The 18,698-nt window shown below is 44.4% G+C and overlaps 1 protein-coding gene across 1 annotated transcript; it reads right to left on the bottom strand.

Annotated features, from left to right (window-relative positions):
• Positions 1–312: 312 nt before the first annotated feature.
• Positions 313–18,446, bottom strand: LOC116353630 (SPARC-related modular calcium-binding protein 1-like). The gene is made up of 11 exons (XM_031790616.1): positions 17,595–18,446; positions 13,363–13,537; positions 12,770–12,873; positions 10,174–10,273; positions 9,775–9,831; positions 9,535–9,615; positions 9,239–9,431; positions 6,257–6,336; positions 5,802–5,895; positions 3,678–3,985; positions 313–852 (listed from the first exon to the last, which is right to left on the bottom strand). The coding sequence occupies exons 1-10, from the start codon at positions 17,670–17,672 to the stop codon at positions 3,679–3,681; spliced, it is 1,269 nt and encodes a 422-aa protein (XP_031646476.1). The 5' UTR covers positions 17,673–18,446; the 3' UTR covers positions 313–852; position 3,678.
• Between the last annotated feature and the right edge of the window lie 252 nt (positions 18,447–18,698).

Below are 18,698 nucleotides of genomic sequence, written 5' to 3' on the forward strand. Positions count from 1 at the left end.
TAGCCCCATCAACGCTATTCTATCTGCCCCCCCCACTCCAATCCGGACGGGCAAAGCATCACATTCAATATTTGATTTCCTTTGACAACTAGTCTGTTAATATGCTCCGCCCGTATCATTCGAGTGTCAAACCGGAACCCAGGGTCCTAAACCCTCCCTTTGTTAGTGATTCCTTTGAAAGATATTGGAAACCCTTGTTGCATTCATCCTAAACACACACAGATGAAAACCTTAAATCATTTTACTATGCCCACTTGCTCCCCAGATGGGTTAACCCATATAGGGATCTGTACACTGCATAATAGAGTAGTGTATTTTTAAAACCCATTTTATTTATAGTCGACAAATATTTGAGCACGGTTTACGGATTAAAATGACAAATACACAAATGACATTGTGGTTTTACAGCAGAAGACCATTACTGATAAATATGAACATGAGGAAATGATCAGAGCCGACAAGGCAACACAAAAGACATAGGACACATTCAAATAAAGCGGCGACTCTATACTCTATTCTGTGAGCTGTATATTCTGCAACGACGCTTTAATTGAGGCCTTTTTTTTGTGCTTTACAAAGTGCTGTAGAACTGGATCTTCCAATGACAACTTGACAGGAGTGGAGTAGAATTCAGGTCTTCTGGGCCTGTATTTACCAAATCGTTTCAGAGTAGGATTGCTGTTCTAGAATCAGTTTTGCTTTTTGATCATAATGAATAAGATGACATGTACCTGATCCAAGATCAGCACTCCTACTCTAAGATGCTTGACAAATACAGGCCCAGGACTTGGATCTTCGATCTTCTGTAGCTCAATGCTCTCTGCCTTCTCTCCTCGGTTCTACTGACGGATACTGTAGTTAAAACAGGACAGGATAGGGGAGGGGAGGATAGGAGAGGGGAGGTGAGGGGAGGATAGGAGAGGGGAGGGGAGGATAGGAGAGGGGAGGATAGGAGAGGATAGGAGAGGTGAGGGGAGGATAGGAAAGGTGAGGGGAGGAGAGGGGAGGATAGGAGAGGGGAGGGGAGGATAGGGGAGGGGAGGATAGGATAGGAGAGGTGAGGGGAGGGGAGGATAGGAGAGGTGAAGGGAGGGGAGGAGAGGGGAGGGGAGGATAGGAGAGGTGAGGGGAGGAGAGGGGAGGGGAGGATAGGAGAGGTGAGGGGAGGATAGGAGAGGGGAGGGGAGGGGAGGAGAGAGAGACAGATGTATGAATGACTGTCTTGTTTAATTCAACAGGACCTCTAACCTACGTCTTGTGGGCTCTAGTTCTGATTCAGACGAGTCGTTCTGAATCATTGGAGGCCTTCCTCATTATTCCCATTACTGTCATCAGGAGTGTCTGGAGGCCAGATACGTGTGTTAGGTAGAACCCATTACAACACCTCTCACCTTCTCCCCTAGCTGTCAGTACGCCTCAGCTAGACTGAATAATTGGAGGTTAAGGGCGGGGTGGGACTGGTAATTTTGGCTCGAGGTTTGTTTTGGTTTCTAAATGTACATAAACACGCAGCAGCCTTTTAATTTATCTGACACCAAGCCAAAAACAGCGGTCCCTGGTGAGCTAGCACTAACCTTGAGGTAAAAGAGCCTCTTTCTCTCCTCTGTCTCGTTCTCCCTCTCTCTCACCCTCTCGTATGTGGAAGGGAGAGAAGGAGAGAGAGAGAAAACAAAACATAGAGACCCATCTGGAGCTGGTAAGGAGTGGGTCTGGGACAGTGGAGGCTGCTGAGTGGAGGACAGCTCACAATAATGGCTGGAATGGAGCAAATTAAATGGCATCAAACAAATGGAAAGCCATATGCACACACACACACACATTCTCATTCTGCTGACTCACTCAGATGTTCTTTCTGTGCTGTTGAAATATAGACACTCAACAGGGCAAGCTGAGGTCCCATAATTCACTATTGCGCAAGGGATGTGTTAACAGCCGTAACGGACAGAGCGCTTCTAATTTCACGCATGCACACACTAGCGACACACACTATAGAGACACGCACTATAGAGGCGTGTACTATAGAGACACGCACTATAGAGACACGCACTATAGAGACACGCACTATAGAGACACGCACTATAGAGGCACGCACTATAGAGGCACGCACTATAGAGACACGCACTATAGAGACGAGTACTATAGAGACACGCACTATAGAGACGAGTACTATAGAGACACGCACTATAGAGACACGCACTATAGAGACACGCACTATAGAGACACGCACTATAGAGACACGCACTATAGAGACACGCACTATAGAGGCACGCACTATAGAGACACGCACTATAGAGACACGCACTATAGAGACACGCACTATAGAGGCACGCACTATAGAGACGAGTACTATAGAGACACGCACTATAGAGACACGCACTATAGAGACACGCACTATAGAGACGAGTACTATAGAGACACGCACTATAGAGACACGCACTATAGAGACACGCACTATAGAGACACGCACTATAGAGACACGCACTATAGAGGCACGCACTATAGAGACACGCACTATAGAGACACGCACTATAGAGGCACGCACTATAGAGACACGCACTATAGAGACACGCACTATAGAGACGAGTACTATAGAGACACGCACTATAGAGACACGCACTATAGAGACACGCACTATAGAGACGAGTACTATAGAGACGAGAACTATAGAGGCACGCACTATAGAGGCACGCACTATAGAGACGAGTACTATAGAGACGAGTACTATAGAGACGAGAACTATAGAGGCACGCACTATAGAGGCACGCACTATAGAGGCACGCACTATAGAGGCACGCACTATAGAGGCACGCACTATAGAGATGAGAACTATAGAGATGCGTACTATAGAGACGAGAACTATAGAGGCACGCACTATAGAGACACGCACTATAGAGACGAGAACTATAGAGATGCGCACTATAGAGATGAGAACTATAGAGACGAGAACTATAGAGACGAGAACTATAGAGACACGCACTATAGAGACGAGAACTATAGAGATGCGCACTATAGAGATGCGCACTATAGAGACGAGAACTATAGAGATGCGCACTATAGAGACGAGAACTATATAGAGACGAGAACTATAGAGACGAGAACTATAGAGACGCAGTACTGAAATACACACAAATGTATTTAGTCGTCCCCCTCTCTCTCTCTCTCAATGTGGATTCACTGATAGTCATTTACTTAACCTCCGCTTCACTCATCTCTAAAACACACACTTGTCCTACACTCTCCTCCTCCTGGCACTACTTCAAAGGCGACTCATGAAGAAGAGAGCAGGGAAATCCAATTTCCCAGCTAGAAAGAACTTGTTTTTTCTGACAAAACATGTACCTGGCACCGACCCCAACAAATAAAGTGTCCACTTAATATATCCCTGAGTGGTTTTCTAAACCGATCTTGGACTTTGCATCAAATACAGTAGATCTTACATAACATCTACAAAAGGGCTAATCTCACAACTCAAAGCCTCTCAGCTCAAAGTGGTAACAAAATAAACACATCACAAAGCCCAAACCCACCTCACAACGTCAACTCTCTCCTAGAACCAAACCCACCTCACAACTACCCAAACCCACCTTACAACCTCAACTCTCTCCTAGAACCAAACCCACCTCACAACTACCCAAACCCACCTTACAACCTCAACTCTCTCCTAGAACCAAACCCACCTCACAGACCCAGACAGGCATTGAGCTCAGACAGGGTGAGGCCGCGGTCCCCATCGCGGTCACAGTACTGGGCAAACTTCTTAGCACAGCGGCGTGGCTTTAACCTCCTGCGCAGGTAGAGGCGGAGCGGCCGGGCCTCACGTTCGCTCAGCACTCCACTGTCATCCGTATCCAGCTGCCTGAAGTGCCAACGCAGCACCTCCTCCTCCCCGCCTGGGTCTGACATGTCCCACACCTCAACCCTCAGGGACGGGACCGGGGTGGATGGGGGAGGGGACATGGGGCCTGACAGGGGAGCGTCCGACACCCTGGTATAGAAATGACACACGTCAGACCAGTAGCATTGCTCTTCTGCGGACAACAGTCATGCATTGGCTTGTATAGTCTTGAATTGAAATCAAACGTTTATTTTAAGATGAGCCACATGCAGGGAGAATCTAGCAGACACAAGACCTCTTAAACGGCCTCCCGCTGACATACTGAAGACGACGTTCCACTGTGTTTCTTTACAGAACCACAGAGCCTGACAAGTCAGTGAATCTATATTGATGAGATTCCCGCAGTCAGGATAAAATAAGTCATTTCACACAAGCACTCCATTCCTGAACCCTAGCCTCAGTCATATTGAACATATAACCATTTTCCAATTTCTGTGTCGAGCCGAAATAAACAGAAAGGCAATCGGTATAAAAAAAGATTTCTTTTAAATATTTAAATCACATACTGGAGTACTATCAGATCCATTACAGCACAACAGCCAATCAGTGGCCTGGTAAATTGGTAATGTATTCAGAAATACACTATACTACTAATACAGTGGAGGCTGCTGAGGGGAGAACGACTCATAATAATGGCCGTAACAGAGCAAATGGAATGGCTTCAAACACCTGGAAACCATGTGTTTGATGTATTTGATACCATTCCACTGATGCCACTCCAGTCATTACCCTGAGCCCGTCCTCCCCAATTAAGGTGCCACCAACCTCCTGTGTACTAATATCTGTCCGCGAATAGAGGAAGGTTTTGGAGAGAGCGGGGTGAGAGAAACAGGGAATTACAGATGGGCAGCTATGTAAAACAGAAGAGGTCGAGTGAAGGAGAGAGTTGTGTGTATAAATGAACTGAGTGAAAAACAGACAATCAGAGAGAGAGAAAGGAAAAGAGGTACGGAGCATTTAAGTGGCCACGAGAGGGAGGAGAGATGTAAGCGTGAGAAAGAGAGGGATGAACTGGACAGATGGATGGGGTGAGTAGGTCCGTGGGGTTTAATAGAGTGGTATGCAGACTGGCCTGTAGTGAGAAAGAGGGATGGAGTGAAGATATAAACAGGTGGTAGGGAAAGTAAGTCCTGTGGGTTTAATTATACTGAACAAAAATATAAACACAACATGCAACAATTTCAAAGATTTTACTGTGTAATAGTTCATATAAGGAAATCTGTCAATTTAAATACATTAATTAGGCACTAATTGGATTTCACCCCTGCCCAGTCATGTGAAATCCATAGATTTAACATGAATGAGTTGTTCCCCACAAAAGGGCTTTATTACAGATCAAAATACTCTTCAGTTTCATCAGCTGTCCGGGTGGCTGGTCTTAGATGATCCCACATCCAAGAAGCCAGATGTGGAGGTCCTGGACTGGCGTGGTTACACGTGGTCTGCGGTTGTGAGGCCAGGTGGACGTACTGTCAAATTCTCTAAAACAATGTTGGAGGTGGCTTATGGTAGGGAAATTAACATTACATTCTCTGGCCACAGCTCTGGTGGACATTCCTGCAGTCAGCATGTCAATTGCACAATTTCTCAAAACATCTGTGGCATTGTATTAAGTGACAAAACTGCACATTTTAGAGTGGCCTTTTGTTGTCCCCAGCACAAGGTGCACCTATCAGATTCTTGATATGCCACACCTGTCAGGTGGATGGATTATCTTGGCAAAGAGGAAATGCTCACTAACAGGGATATAAACACATTTTTGCTCAACATTTGAGAGAAATAATATTTGTGTGCATACGGAACATTTCTGGGATCTAATATTTCAGCTCATGAAACATGGGACCAACACTTTACATGTTGTGTTTATATTTGTGTTTAGTATAAATAGAGTGGTATGCAGACTGACCTGTGAGGGCTGAGTATTCCAGACTGTTCAACCTCCAGCTGCAGAGCTCTCAACAGACTCTGCAGGAACTCTTTCTTCCGGGCCCCAGGGCACCCTGGGAGCAGAGAGAGAGTATTAAGGCAAGGCAATGGGGTCAGTTTAAGTTGTGACTCTTGACAAAATGAGATACGCCTACCCGCTATGATGTAATCTAGACAAGAGTCCACGTTGCATTCGCCACAGCTCAAGGACACAGTACCCACAGTATTCAGCATAGAAAGTACCAATCAGATGTACAGTGTTAGTGTTAGCCTGGTCCTAGATCAGTTTGTGATATCTATCCAATGGCCATAGGAGTGACAGTGACCATAGAGGTTGGCAGAAAGAGCAAACTGATCTGGGACCAGGCTAGTAAAAACGAGAAAGATCCTTGTTGATCTAACCAGGTATAGTGCAGTGCAGTTTGCTGATCTGACCTGGTAGAGATCTGTCTCCGTAGCTCCTGTCAGGCTGTCTGCTGTGGGGCTCCTCCAGGCTGCAGTCTGGCAGCCGGTTCCTGAAGGGGGCAACAACAGCCATGGGAATGATCTCCAGCCGAAATTCATAGACTCCTCTCACACCATTTAATCATTGTGATCATACATCACAATGCATTTACCCAATGGTTTGTTCCCTTTTGCCATTTGTTATCATCTTTGTTACTATTCACCATGGACAGGAGGAGATGCAGTAGAGGCTAGGTGGTTGAGATGACTTTGAAAAGATGTCTTCAAGCAATTTTGCTCACAAGGGTGTCAGTGGCATTGTTAGCCAGATAAGTATATGAAGCTAAGGGAAAATACAGTGAAAATGGATGGAAATGTCCATTAAATAATGTTAAGGAACCAGGATATTAAACGTCATCAATAAAACCATAGCTTTGCACTATCAATACTTTAGTATGGAATGGTAAAATCCTAAACTAGCACAACACTTTAAATATAATACAATGTTAAAATATACAATATACAGTATACACTGAGTATACCTAACATTAGGAACACCTTCCTAGTATTGAGTTGCGACCCCCCCCCCCCCCCCACCTTCCTCCCTCCTCCCCCTGGTACAGAAACTGCACCGCCCGCAACCGCAGGGCTCTCCAGAGAGTGTTTGCAGTCTGCCCAACGCATCACCAGGGGCAAACTACCCGCCCTCCAGGACACCTACAGCACCCAATGTCACAGGAAGGCCAAAAAGATCATCAAGGAAAACAACCACCCGAGCCACTGCCTGTTCACCCCGCTATCATCCAGAAGGCGAGGTCAGTACAGGTGCATCAAAGCTGGGACCGAGAGACTGAAAAACAGCTTCTATCCTAAGTCGATCAGACTGTTAAATAGCCATCACTAACACATTAGAGGCTGTTGCCCTATATACATAGACATTAAATCACTGGCCACTATATTACATGGAACACTAGTCACTTTAATAATGTTTACATATCTTGCATAACTCAACTCAGCGGTGTCATAGGAAAGCCCATAAAATTTTCAGAGACTCCAGTGACCCAAGCCATAGACTGTTTTCTCTGCTACCGCACGGCAAGCGGTACCAGAGCGCCAAGTCTAGGACCAAAAGGCTCCTCAACAGCTTCTAGCCCCAAGCCATTAGACTGTTTTCTCTGCTACCGCACGGCAAGCGGTACCAGAGCGCCAAGTCTAGGACCAAAAGGCTCCTCAACAGCTTCTAGCCCCAAGCCATTAGACTGCTGAACAATTCATAAAAATGTACATTGACACCCCACCCCCTCCTCTTCTTGTACACTGCTGCTACTCGCTGTGTGTTTGTTATCTATGCATAGTTACTTCGCCCCCACCTACATGTACAGATTACCTCAACTAGCCTGTACCCCTGCACACTGACTCGGTACCGGTGCCCCCTGTATATAGCCTCGTTATTGTTATTCTTATTGTGTTACTTTTTATTATTACTTTTCATTTTAGTCTACTTGGTAAATATTTTCTTCTTCTTGAACTGCACTGTTGGTTAAGGGCTTGTAAGTCAGCATTTCAGGGTAAAGTCTACACTGTTGGTTAAGGGCTTGTAAGTAAGCATTTCATTGTAAAGTCTACACTGTTGGTTAAGGGCTTGTAAGTCAGCATTTCAGGGTAAAGTCTACACTGTTGGTTAAGGGCTTGTAAGTCAGCATTTCAGGGTAAAGTCTACACTGTTGGTTAAGGGCTTGTAAGTAAGCATTTCATGGTAAAGTCTACACTGTTGGTTAAGGGCTTGTAAGTCAGCATTTCATTGTAAAGTCTACACTGTTGGTTAAGGGCTTGTAAGTAAGCATTTCAGGGTAAAGTCTACACTGTTGGTTAAGGGCTTGTAAGTAAGCATTTCATTGTAAAGTCTACACTGTTGGTTAAGGGCTTGTAAGTCAGCATTTCAGGGTAAAGTCTACACTGTTGGTTAAGGGCTTGTAAGTAAGCATTTCATGGTAAAGTCTACACTGTTGGTTAAGGGCTTGTAAGTAAGCATTTCAGGGTAAAGTCTACACTGTTGGTTAAGGGCTTGTAAGTAAGCATTTCATGGTAAAGTCTACACTGTTGGTTAAGGGCTTGTAAGTCAGCATTTCATTGTAAAGTCTACACTGTTGGTTAAGGGCTTGTAAGTAAGCATTTCAGGGTAAAGTCTACACTGTTGGTTAAGGGCTTGTAAGTAAGCATTTCATTGTAAAGTCTACACTGTTGGTTAAGGGCTTGTAAGTCAGCATTTCACGGTAAGGTCTACACTGTTGGTTAAGGGCTTGTAAGTCAGCATTTCACGGTAAGGTCTACACTGTTGGTTAAGGGCTTGTAAGTCAGCATTTCACGGTAAGGTCTACACTCGTTGTATTTGGCGCATGTGGCAAATAAAGTTTGATTTGATATGTATATACTGCATTCTACTCTACTGTATCTTAGTCTACGCCGCTCTGACATTGCTTGTCTATATATTTATACATTCTTAATTCCATTCGTTACTTAGATTTGTGTGTATCGGACATATGTTGTGAAATGGTTAGATATTACTGCACTGTCAGAGCTAGAAACACAAGCATTTCACTACACCCGCAATAACAACTACTAAACACCTGTATGTGACCAATAGAATTTGATTTGGACAGTTTATGTCATGGAAAGAGCAGGTGTTCTTAATGTTTTGTACACTCACTGTTTGAGTTCTTCGGTAGGCATTTCTTAGGCTCCTGGGCTACATGGGGTGCATTGATCAGTTTAGTAAAGTGTGGAGTGGGAGAGTTCTGATAGCGGACTGTGCGTGTCATTGGAGTGTAGAATGCATTTAGGTAAAACTTTATTGTACTGCCAAGTTAAACTGTTACAAGTCATTCCTATGTAACTACCTGGTAATTATCAGGCTGTAAAATAAAGTGTTAGCCACATTTCTCTATCTACTAGGTGCCTTGTTCGAGGCCATACCTGGCAGAGGTGCCTGGTAGAGGCCGTCCCGTGTCCACCCGGACACACCAGCAGTACCCCGTGGAGACGTGACACTGGATGGGGCTGTAGCGCCCGTCTGCACTGCATTTTGGGATGAAGCGCTCCTCCTGCCACAGAACATGCACCTTGTCCATCAAAGCTGCTCTCTCCCTCTCACACGTCTGAGGACTGTCTGTGGAAGCATGAATGTACGCACACATGTACACACACACACACTAATCATTATCTCACAGAAGTGATAGCTATGAAAGCTCATAAAAAGAAAAACTCCTTACCTGTAGGGCGTTTTACAGAACGATTCCCTTTGGGGTCAGAATTCAACCGGATGGTCACCCAGAGCGGAGGAGCGGTGATTCCTGTGCAGGAAATACAGCGATATTAGTGTAAACAAACAATATGGTAGTATCATTCTGAAAATGTCCATCATTATGGGACGGTTTCCCAGAGACAGATTAAGCCTAGTGCTAGACTTAAAAGCATGTTCAACGGTTATTCTCCAAGTCCACTCCTCTCACCTGCTGCAGACTTGGTCCTGCTAGGGTCGGCGGTGGGCCGGGAGGGACCACCCTCACCTGTGTCCACAGAGACAAGAAATTTTCAAGGACCAAAGTGACTGTGATAAAAGCCCGTACCAGAGTAGGTACGTGTGTGGCAGTGTTTGAGTGAGTCTTTATATTAGTGTCAGTGGAGCACTATTGATTGATGTACAGTACTTATGCGTGTCAGTCAGGTGAATTCTCACCTCTTTGGGCTGACTCCAGATCAGTCATCTGTGTAATTTCAGACAAATGACTCATGGCACAACACAACATACTACAAAGAGGGCTGGGTGAAGATCTGTTTAATGGGTGGCTTGATAGATGCTAATTCACAACTATTTCCCGCTGGCCGTTTGGGTCTAAACTCTGTCTCACCTGTGCAGTTGGGTCTGAGGTGCAGGACAGATGTCCCACTGACAGGTTTCCCATCTGGAGTAGAGCACCAGCAGTAACCAGTCTGGTTGTGGCACTGCATCTGAGGAAGTGGGACATTTGTCAGAACCTGCGTTTTGCCAACTTCATCAAAGCCAAGTGCTGAAATGTATGCTCACTAAAGGGTAGCCATAGACTGTTCTCTCTGCTACCGTCCGGCAAACGGTTCCGACGCATCGGCTCTCGAACCAACAGGCTTCGAGACAGCTTTTACACCCAAGCCATAAGACTGTTAAATGGTTACCCAGACTCTTTTCACTGACCCCATCTTGTGCTGACTATGCACACTCACAAGACTATATATACAGACACACACTACATTGACCCTCTCACACAAAACCCACACACACTCACATACACTCTCACTCACACACACACACACACACTTTTAAACTCATCATACGCAAAGTGTACAAAGCATTAGGAACACCTTCATAACATTGAGTCCCCCCCCCCCCCCCCCCGCTTTGCCCTCAAAACCGCCTCAATTCACCGGGGCATGGACTGTACAAGATGTCGAAAGCGTTCCACAGGGATGCTGGCCCATGTTGATGCCAATGCTTCCCACAGTTGTGTCAAGTTGTCTGGATGTCCTTTGGGTGGTGGGCTATTCTTGAGACACACAGGAAACTGTTGAGTGTGAAAACCCCAGCAGCATTGCAGTTCTGTTCTGGACACACTCAAACCAGTGCACCTGGCACCTACTACCATACCCATCAAAGGCACTTAAATATTTTTTTCTTGCCCATTCTCCCTCTGAATGGCACACATAAACAATCCATGTCTCAATGCTTAAAAATCCTTCTTTAACCGGTCTCCTCCCCTTCATCTACACAGACTGAAGTGGAGGGATCATAGCTTTCAACTGGATTCACCTGGTCAGAGCAGGTGATCCTAATGTTTTGTATGCTGCTACTCTGTTCTTTATTCTTACTCTTATTATTATCTATCCTGATGCCTAGTCACTTCACCCTGCCTTTATGTACATATCTAGCTCAAATACATCGTACCCCTGCACATTGATCTGGTACTGGTACTCCCTGTATATAGCTCCACATAGATCTGGTACTGGTACTCCCTGTATATACCCCTGCACATTTATCTGGTACTGGTACTCCCTGTATATAGCTCCACATAGATCTGGTACTGGTACTCCCTGTATATACCCCTGCACATTTATCTGGTACTGGTACTCCCTGTATATAGCTCCACATAGATCTGGTACTGGTACTCCCTGTATATACCCCTGCACATTTATCTGGTACTGGTACTCCCTGTATATAGCTCCACATAGATCTGGTACTGGTACTCCCTGTATATAGCTCCACATAGATCTGGTACTGGTACTCCCTGTATATAGCTCCACATAGATCTGGTACTGGTACTCCCTGTATATACCTCTGCACATTGATCTGGTACTGGTACTCCCTGTATATAGCTCCACATAGATCTGGTACTGGTACTCCCTGTATATAGCTCCACATAGATCTGGTACTGGTACTCCCTGTATATAGCTCCACATTGATCTGGTACTGGTACTCCCTGTATATACCTCTGCACATTTATCTGGTACTGGTATTCCCTGTATATACCTCTGCACATTGATCTGGTACTGGTACTCCCTGTATATAGCTCCACATAGATCTGGTACTGGTACTCCCTGTATATAGCTCCACATATACAGGGAGTACCAGTACCAGATCTATGTGGAGCTATATACAGGGAGTACCAGTACCAGATCTATACCTCTGCACATTTATCTGGTACTGGTACTCCCTGTATATAGCTCCACATAGATCTGGTACTGGTACTCCCTGTATATAGCTCCACATAGATCTGGTACTAGTACTCTCTGTATATAGCTCCACATAGATCTGGTACTGGTACTCCCTGTATATAGCTCCATATTGATCTGGTACTGGTACTCCCTGCATATAGCTACACATAGATCTGGTACTGGTACTCCCTGTATATAGCTCCATATTGATCTGGTACTGGTACTCTCTGTATATAGCTACACATAGATCTGGTACTGGTACTATATATGTATATAGCTCCACATTGATCTGATACTGGTACTCACTGTATATAGCTCCACATAGATCTGGTACTTGTACTCCCTGTATATAGCTCCACATTGATCTGATACTGGTACTCACTGTATATAGCTCCACATTGATCTGATACTGGTACTCCCTGTATATAGTTCCACATTGATCTGATACTGGTACTCCCTGTATATAGCTCCACATAGATCTGGTACTGGTACTCCCTGTATATAGTTCCACATAGATCTGGTACTGGTACTCCCTGTATATAGTTCCACATAGATCTGGTACTATATATGTATATAGCTCCATTCTTGTGTATTTTATTCCTCTTGTGTTACTATTTTTATTATAATTTTTGACTGTACATCGTTGGGAAGGGCTCGTAAGCAAGCATTTCAGGGTAAAGACCACATCCTTTGTATTCGGCACATGTGACAAATCCAATTTGATTTGCTATGATTTTCTGTCATTTGAAAGACAGACAGTACCTGCAGGAAACTTCCATCTGCACCGCATTCTGGGACGGTGTGGCTGCGGACGCTGGACTCCAGGGCCTGACTACGAGCCAGCTGGCACTTGGACTGGGTGGAATCTGAAGGGGGATGTCCAGCAACCATCTCTACTACTTCCATTGGCATATATAATCAATGCAGAAGTGTGTATAGATTGTGTGTACTGTATATATCAGGGATGGTCAACTGGCGGCCCTTTTGAAGGCCCTAAGACAGCTCATTTTCCTCTCTGCCCCATGGCAAAATGAGTGGAATCTTAACAAATTTGCTTTAAAACTGCAACATTTTCTCTACACTCCCATGGCAAAATGTGTAGAATTGCACGAAATGAACTCGCAATGTGAGAGGCGGTGGACACAGAACCACGAACAACTGCAGCACCTCATGATGAGTTCAGATTTTTTTGTGTGGCTCTCACCCCCATAAAAGTTGCCCATCCCTGGTATATATGGTGATTAATAGATGGAATGTATATATGTGTACAGTGTGAATACGCGTGTATAGATGGAGGCGTCCTTTACTGACTTTCATAGAATGTACACAGTTTATGGTCACTAAAGGGTACATACCTGCACAGCGTGCTCGTGGTGCCATCCGTAGCTGAGTGTTGATGCACTGGGCTCTCTGGAAGGCACACAGGGACATGTAAAGGCGTCCGTTGCTGCCACATACTGTCCGGTGGCGCTCCCTGTGGCAGTCCAGCGCACAGCCCCGGGGCCACATGTTTTCTGGGATCAGAAACGGCTGGAAACAAGCAGCAACACAGGCAGTACAATGCAATTACACCCTCCTGACCTGTACTCTCATATGACACACTTTGACCCCCCCCCAGCAGCGTACTGTATCAGAGAGATGGATGGGAAAAGAGCAGAGAAGGGCTCGCACTGAAGTTGTGTGACCAATCAGAACACGGGTAAATACACGTTTGGACTGTTTGGTGTGGATAGACTTAAGCGGAGCTGGTCAAAGAGAGGGATTAAAAAGGAGCTATTTGTTGGTGCCTTGGCTAGTGGACACTCAGTCTGCTGCTTGTCTGGCACACGAACAGTGCTTCAGTGTCACGCTGGGAAAAGCTGAGAGAGGGAGCACGTAAAAGATAAGCACTGCAGCAGTCAACACATGGCCAAAGTATGTTAAAATAGAGAATAAGGAAATGTGTGTGTGTGTATATCTTGGATTTCACCTGACCTGTACCTGTGAGAGCTGTTTTTGCTAGCTAACTGCTCTGTAAATAAACAGGTCTAATTGAGGGGAAGGTTCCAGACTCTTCAGGCCCGCCTCACCCCCCTGCCTGCCAACTGTGGGCTCAGTCTGTAGTTCATTGTCATGGCTGGAGTAAAGTACTGTATTTTATTTACAGGCCTGCATCCAAAGGGAAGATGCTGGAACATTTGTTCGGTCATCTGAATATTGCTGTAATACTGGACCATACACCAGACATGCATGACCTCTAAAATCTCTTACCTGTCCTTGAGTCAATGCTTCAGTACATGACACACACCATCCTAGAGGACACTTATTGCAGAACACGACGGCTGTCCGAGGGCTTTCCCTGTATCCCTGCTATAGTATGGTACACCGCAGCTTTTTCCAGCCTTGTTCATAGTCACAGTGGTATTCCTAATCGTTAGTAGGATGCCCGAGGCCTAGACTGCATTTGATAAACTTCTATTGACACACCATGTGTTTTTTTTTACATCCACATTCCAGTGAGGTGGGCGGAGGAGAGACGAGAACAGAGATGGAGAGAGGTACTCGGACCGCAGGCCATAGGCTTCTGCTAAATTGCTAACACATGCTGCCCAGTGCCAGACATTGCACTAAAAGCTAGGTATCACACATGCACTCACACACGGGTCCCTCTCTTGTCGTTGACCTTCACTCCCACTCAGATAACCCTGGACCCAGACCTTGCCCCCCCCACCCAAAGCCCCAGCCATCCTCCAGGCCCGATCTTCAATACCTCTTTGTCTCCTGCTCTCCCTCACACTCTGTCATAGCTCAGTCAATTTGCCATGGTGTGTGTTTCACTGTTTGCATTATTTTTCCTGATTGAAAAAAAAAAAAAAAAACTCTCCTCTGATGAAAGGACCTGCCTGTGCTGCTAGGTGGTGAGGGCATCATTTCATCGATTGATTCCTTGTGGAGGACAGCGTATACTTTGGATGTGTGTGTGTGCAAGTTGGAAGTGGTGTCATTGTGGCTGGAGGACGGGACATGGCTTTCTAACTAGGAGTTCAGTACCACTGAATGGACCAGGTTCAGGTCTAAAGAGTAACTAGTAGCCTTGAGTGAGCTTCTCTGTCCAGGTGCAGTGTTACGTGTTCCAGCTACAATTAGCGTCAGTGTTCTGGGCAGAGCGTTGAAGCGTGGACGAACAAGGCGGCAATGTTTTAGGCAACCTGGTGTTAGATTTTATAACTATATATGAAAATATAGATATATCTCGAGAGGGTCGCCTTAGTGTGATGAAATACGATGTTTTGGCTGAGACTGAAATGCTGCTGAAAGACTGGCACATGTATATTTTTATATCCATATCAGTCACTTTTATGTTGAAATAAGCCCCCTCCCCTGTCGTATGCGGAGTAAAAGTAATGAGACCAGTGAATCAGGCACATGAAGAGTTTTCCTCCATTCATCTCTATGGCATGGCAGGAAGTCTGGACAGACAAAACAGCCTGTGTGTGCAATTTGTCATGCGCCTGCAGAATACAAAACCACCAAACATTGCAGACACACGCAGACATGCTAAACATGTGCACTTTCACAGCCGAGTCCTGTACAAGTACACCATCTCTCACCTTTCAAAATTGGCATGGTAACCAAACACACATGTACTGTATGCACACACTCACACAGGTACAGTTCCTTCAGAAAGCAGTAATAGCCCTGAACTTATTCCACATTTTGTTGTGTTACAGCCTAAATTCAAAATGGATTAAATAGATTCTCACCCATATACACACACAATACCTCATAATGACCAAGTGAAAACATATTTTTAGACATTTTTTGCTAATGTATTGAAAATGAAATACAGAATTCTCATTTACACAAGTATTCACACCCCTGAGTCAATACATGTTAGAATCACATTTGCCAGCAATTACAGCTCTGAGTCTTACTGCACAAGTCTATATGAGCTTTGCACACCTGGATTGTACAATATTTGCACTTTCATTTTTTCATTTTTTCGTTTTGTTTTAATGATTCAAGCGCTGTCAAGTTGGTTGTTGTTCATCGCTAGACAGCCATTTTCATGTCTTGCCTTAAGCCAAAACTGTAACTAGGCCACTCAGGAACGTTCAATGTAATCTTGGTAAGTAACTCCAGTATATAATTGGCCTTGTTTTATGTTATTGTCCTGCTGAAAGGTGAATTTGTCTTCAAGTGTCTGTTGGAAAGCAGGCTGAAGTAATTTTCCTCTAGGATTTTGCCTCAAATCCGTTTATTTGTATCCTAAAAACTCGGATGAGCCCCAAACCTAACATTTTGTGTTCAGGACATAAAGTTGTTTTACAGTTTTACTTTAGTGGCTTATTGCAAACAGAATGCATGTTTTGGAATATTTTAATTCTGTACAGGATTCCATCTTTTCACCCTTTAATTTACTGTATGTTAGTATTGTGGAGTAACTACAATGCTGTTGATCCATCCCCAATTCTCCTATCACAGCCATTCAATTCTGGTGAAATCCCTGAGCAGTTTCCTTCCTCTCCAGCAACTGAATTAGGAAGGACAGGGTTTATTGATAAACTATCCAAAGTGTAATTAATAACTTCACCATGCTCAAAGGGATATTCAAAGTCTACTTTTTTTTTATACCCATCTACCAATAGGTGCCCTTCTTTGCGAGGCATTGGAAAACCTCCCTGATCTTTGTGCTTGAATCTGTGTTTGAAATTCACTGCTCGACTGAGGGACCTTGTATGTGTGGGGTACAGAAATGGGGTAGTCCTTCAAAAGTAATGTTAATCAATAATATCGCACAGAGTCCATGCAACTTGTGAAGCACATTTTTACTCCTGAACTTATTTAGACTTGCCATAACAAAGGGGTTGAATACTTATTGACACAAGACATTTCAGCTTTTCATTTGTTATGAATCTGGAAACATTTCTAAAAACATAACTCCACTTTGACATTATGGTTAGGCCAGTGACTAAAGTCAAGGGGTGTGAATTCTTTTTGAAGGCACACACCTGTTTTCCCTCGGGTAAAATTAAAAAATACATTTCAATATTTGCCTTTAGGCGGTTTCTGGCCTGCGGTCTGGGCTAGTTAGCCAGTGTTTGTCTACTCCATACACTACCTCTTTAGGGAACATTGGCTTTATAGACTTTCTCAGATTCCATTCCATGGCTTGGAGGTAGGTGTGGCCCCTTACACACTGATCTCGGATCAGCTTGTCATACTCTAATCTCCTAAATGATTATGGTCAGTACTAAACTAAACCGACTTTAGATCACGTTGAGAGCTCTATGACTCAAGGTAACAGGTATGCCCTTAATTCATGGCTGTAACCAATCTGAATGAAAAGGGTTTCAACACTGCTGGAGATGGCAACCATTCCTTTCTGTCTATTATAGTCTACTTCACTCAGCCAGAGCACAAATGTAATAAAACGTTTTGCATTCACGTTTAGTTATGTTTGAAAACGCACCATCGGTGATTGGATGTTGGTTTAAGTTCAGGTGACAATCACAGAATGATAATAAAAAATGTAACAGTTCATGCTAGACGGTCTCTCAAAACGAGCACTTCTGAAGTATGAAAGTGTAAATCCTTGAGGACTTACCGGTGACCTCTCAGTTTGAATAGACTCCGAGAACAAGATGATGAGCAGCACGAGACAGGTGAACGTGAACACCAGCATACTGCCCAGGCGCGTGGCTCTGCTGGAGGTGTTGCGCGCACTTCTGTCTCTGTGGCAAAGCGCCGTGTACAAATCGCCAGCCAATCCAGCCTACGGTGGCACCGTTAACGCAAGAACGTTAAGGGCAGCTTTTTATCTTCTTTTCACTTTCAGCAGGCCATTTTGTTGGTAAGCGGCAGATCTCTTGACAAGTGGAACGACAAAACGGGTAGATCCCAAATTGTTGCGCTTTCCGCAAAACCGGTGGCAAGTGATGAATAATCAGAAATAGTTTCACGGAGAAATTTCTTCAAAAACACACACTAATTGTAAATATGGTTCTCTGTCATCCTGGATTTGAACGCAGACTACATGAGCATCAAGACCTCCCCTGTCAAATCCCTACCGTGGCTTTATCCCCAAGTTGCCAGCCCCTTTCCGTTCGACAATAACATGTGCGTAACTGCTGCACAACTGGTTGCCATACTTCAGGCCTACTTGTTCACAGTGGCTATTGTATAAAAAGTAGTTATAGCAATACACAGTATTATTATTATTTTTAAAATCCAAATCTACTAGTGTTTTATAAAACGTTAATAGGCTCATTTGTAGAGGTTAAAACGGTCTACGCCTAGTGGTCCGTCTACGACTAGGCTACTGCTGGTCCCAAGTCTCCCTCACGTGGACATAAACATGCAGACTAGACAGCCCATAGGGCAAGCAGCTGATTTACACGTATCCTACCAGGAGGAAATGACTATTTGCTTATTTAAAAAGGTAGTATGAGTAGGCCCATTAACTGTTCAGAGTCAAAGGCTTTGTGTGTGCGCATATATAATATATTATATATGCGCACATAATATATTATATATGAGCACACACATAATATATTATATATGCGCACACACAAAGCCTTTGACTCTGAACAGTTAATGGGCCTACTCATACTACCTTATATATATATATATATATAGAAGTAGGAAGTAGAAGTAGGAAGTAGGCCTATATAGAAGTAGGCCTAGAGAAGGAAAATAAAAACAGAGACCA

Source organism: Oncorhynchus kisutch, linkage group LG15 (assembly GCF_002021735.2).
Source record: "Oncorhynchus kisutch isolate 150728-3 linkage group LG15, Okis_V2, whole genome shotgun sequence".
NCBI lineage: Eukaryota > Metazoa > Chordata > Actinopteri > Salmoniformes > Salmonidae > Oncorhynchus > Oncorhynchus kisutch.

Coding starts and splice junctions, on each gene's coding strand:
- LOC116353630 (XM_031790616.1), bottom strand. CDS start 17,672: ATGCTGGTGTTCACGTTCACCTGTCTCGTGCTGCTCATCATCTTGTTC. Junction 10,274..12,769: donor CAGATGGAAGTTTCCTGCAG/GTACTGTCTGTC, acceptor CCACTTCCTCAG/ATGCAGTGCCACAACCAGAC. Junction 9,616..9,774: donor CAGGACCAAGTCTGCAGCAG/GTGAGAGGAGTG, acceptor TTTCCTGCACAG/GAATCACCGCTCCTCCGCTC.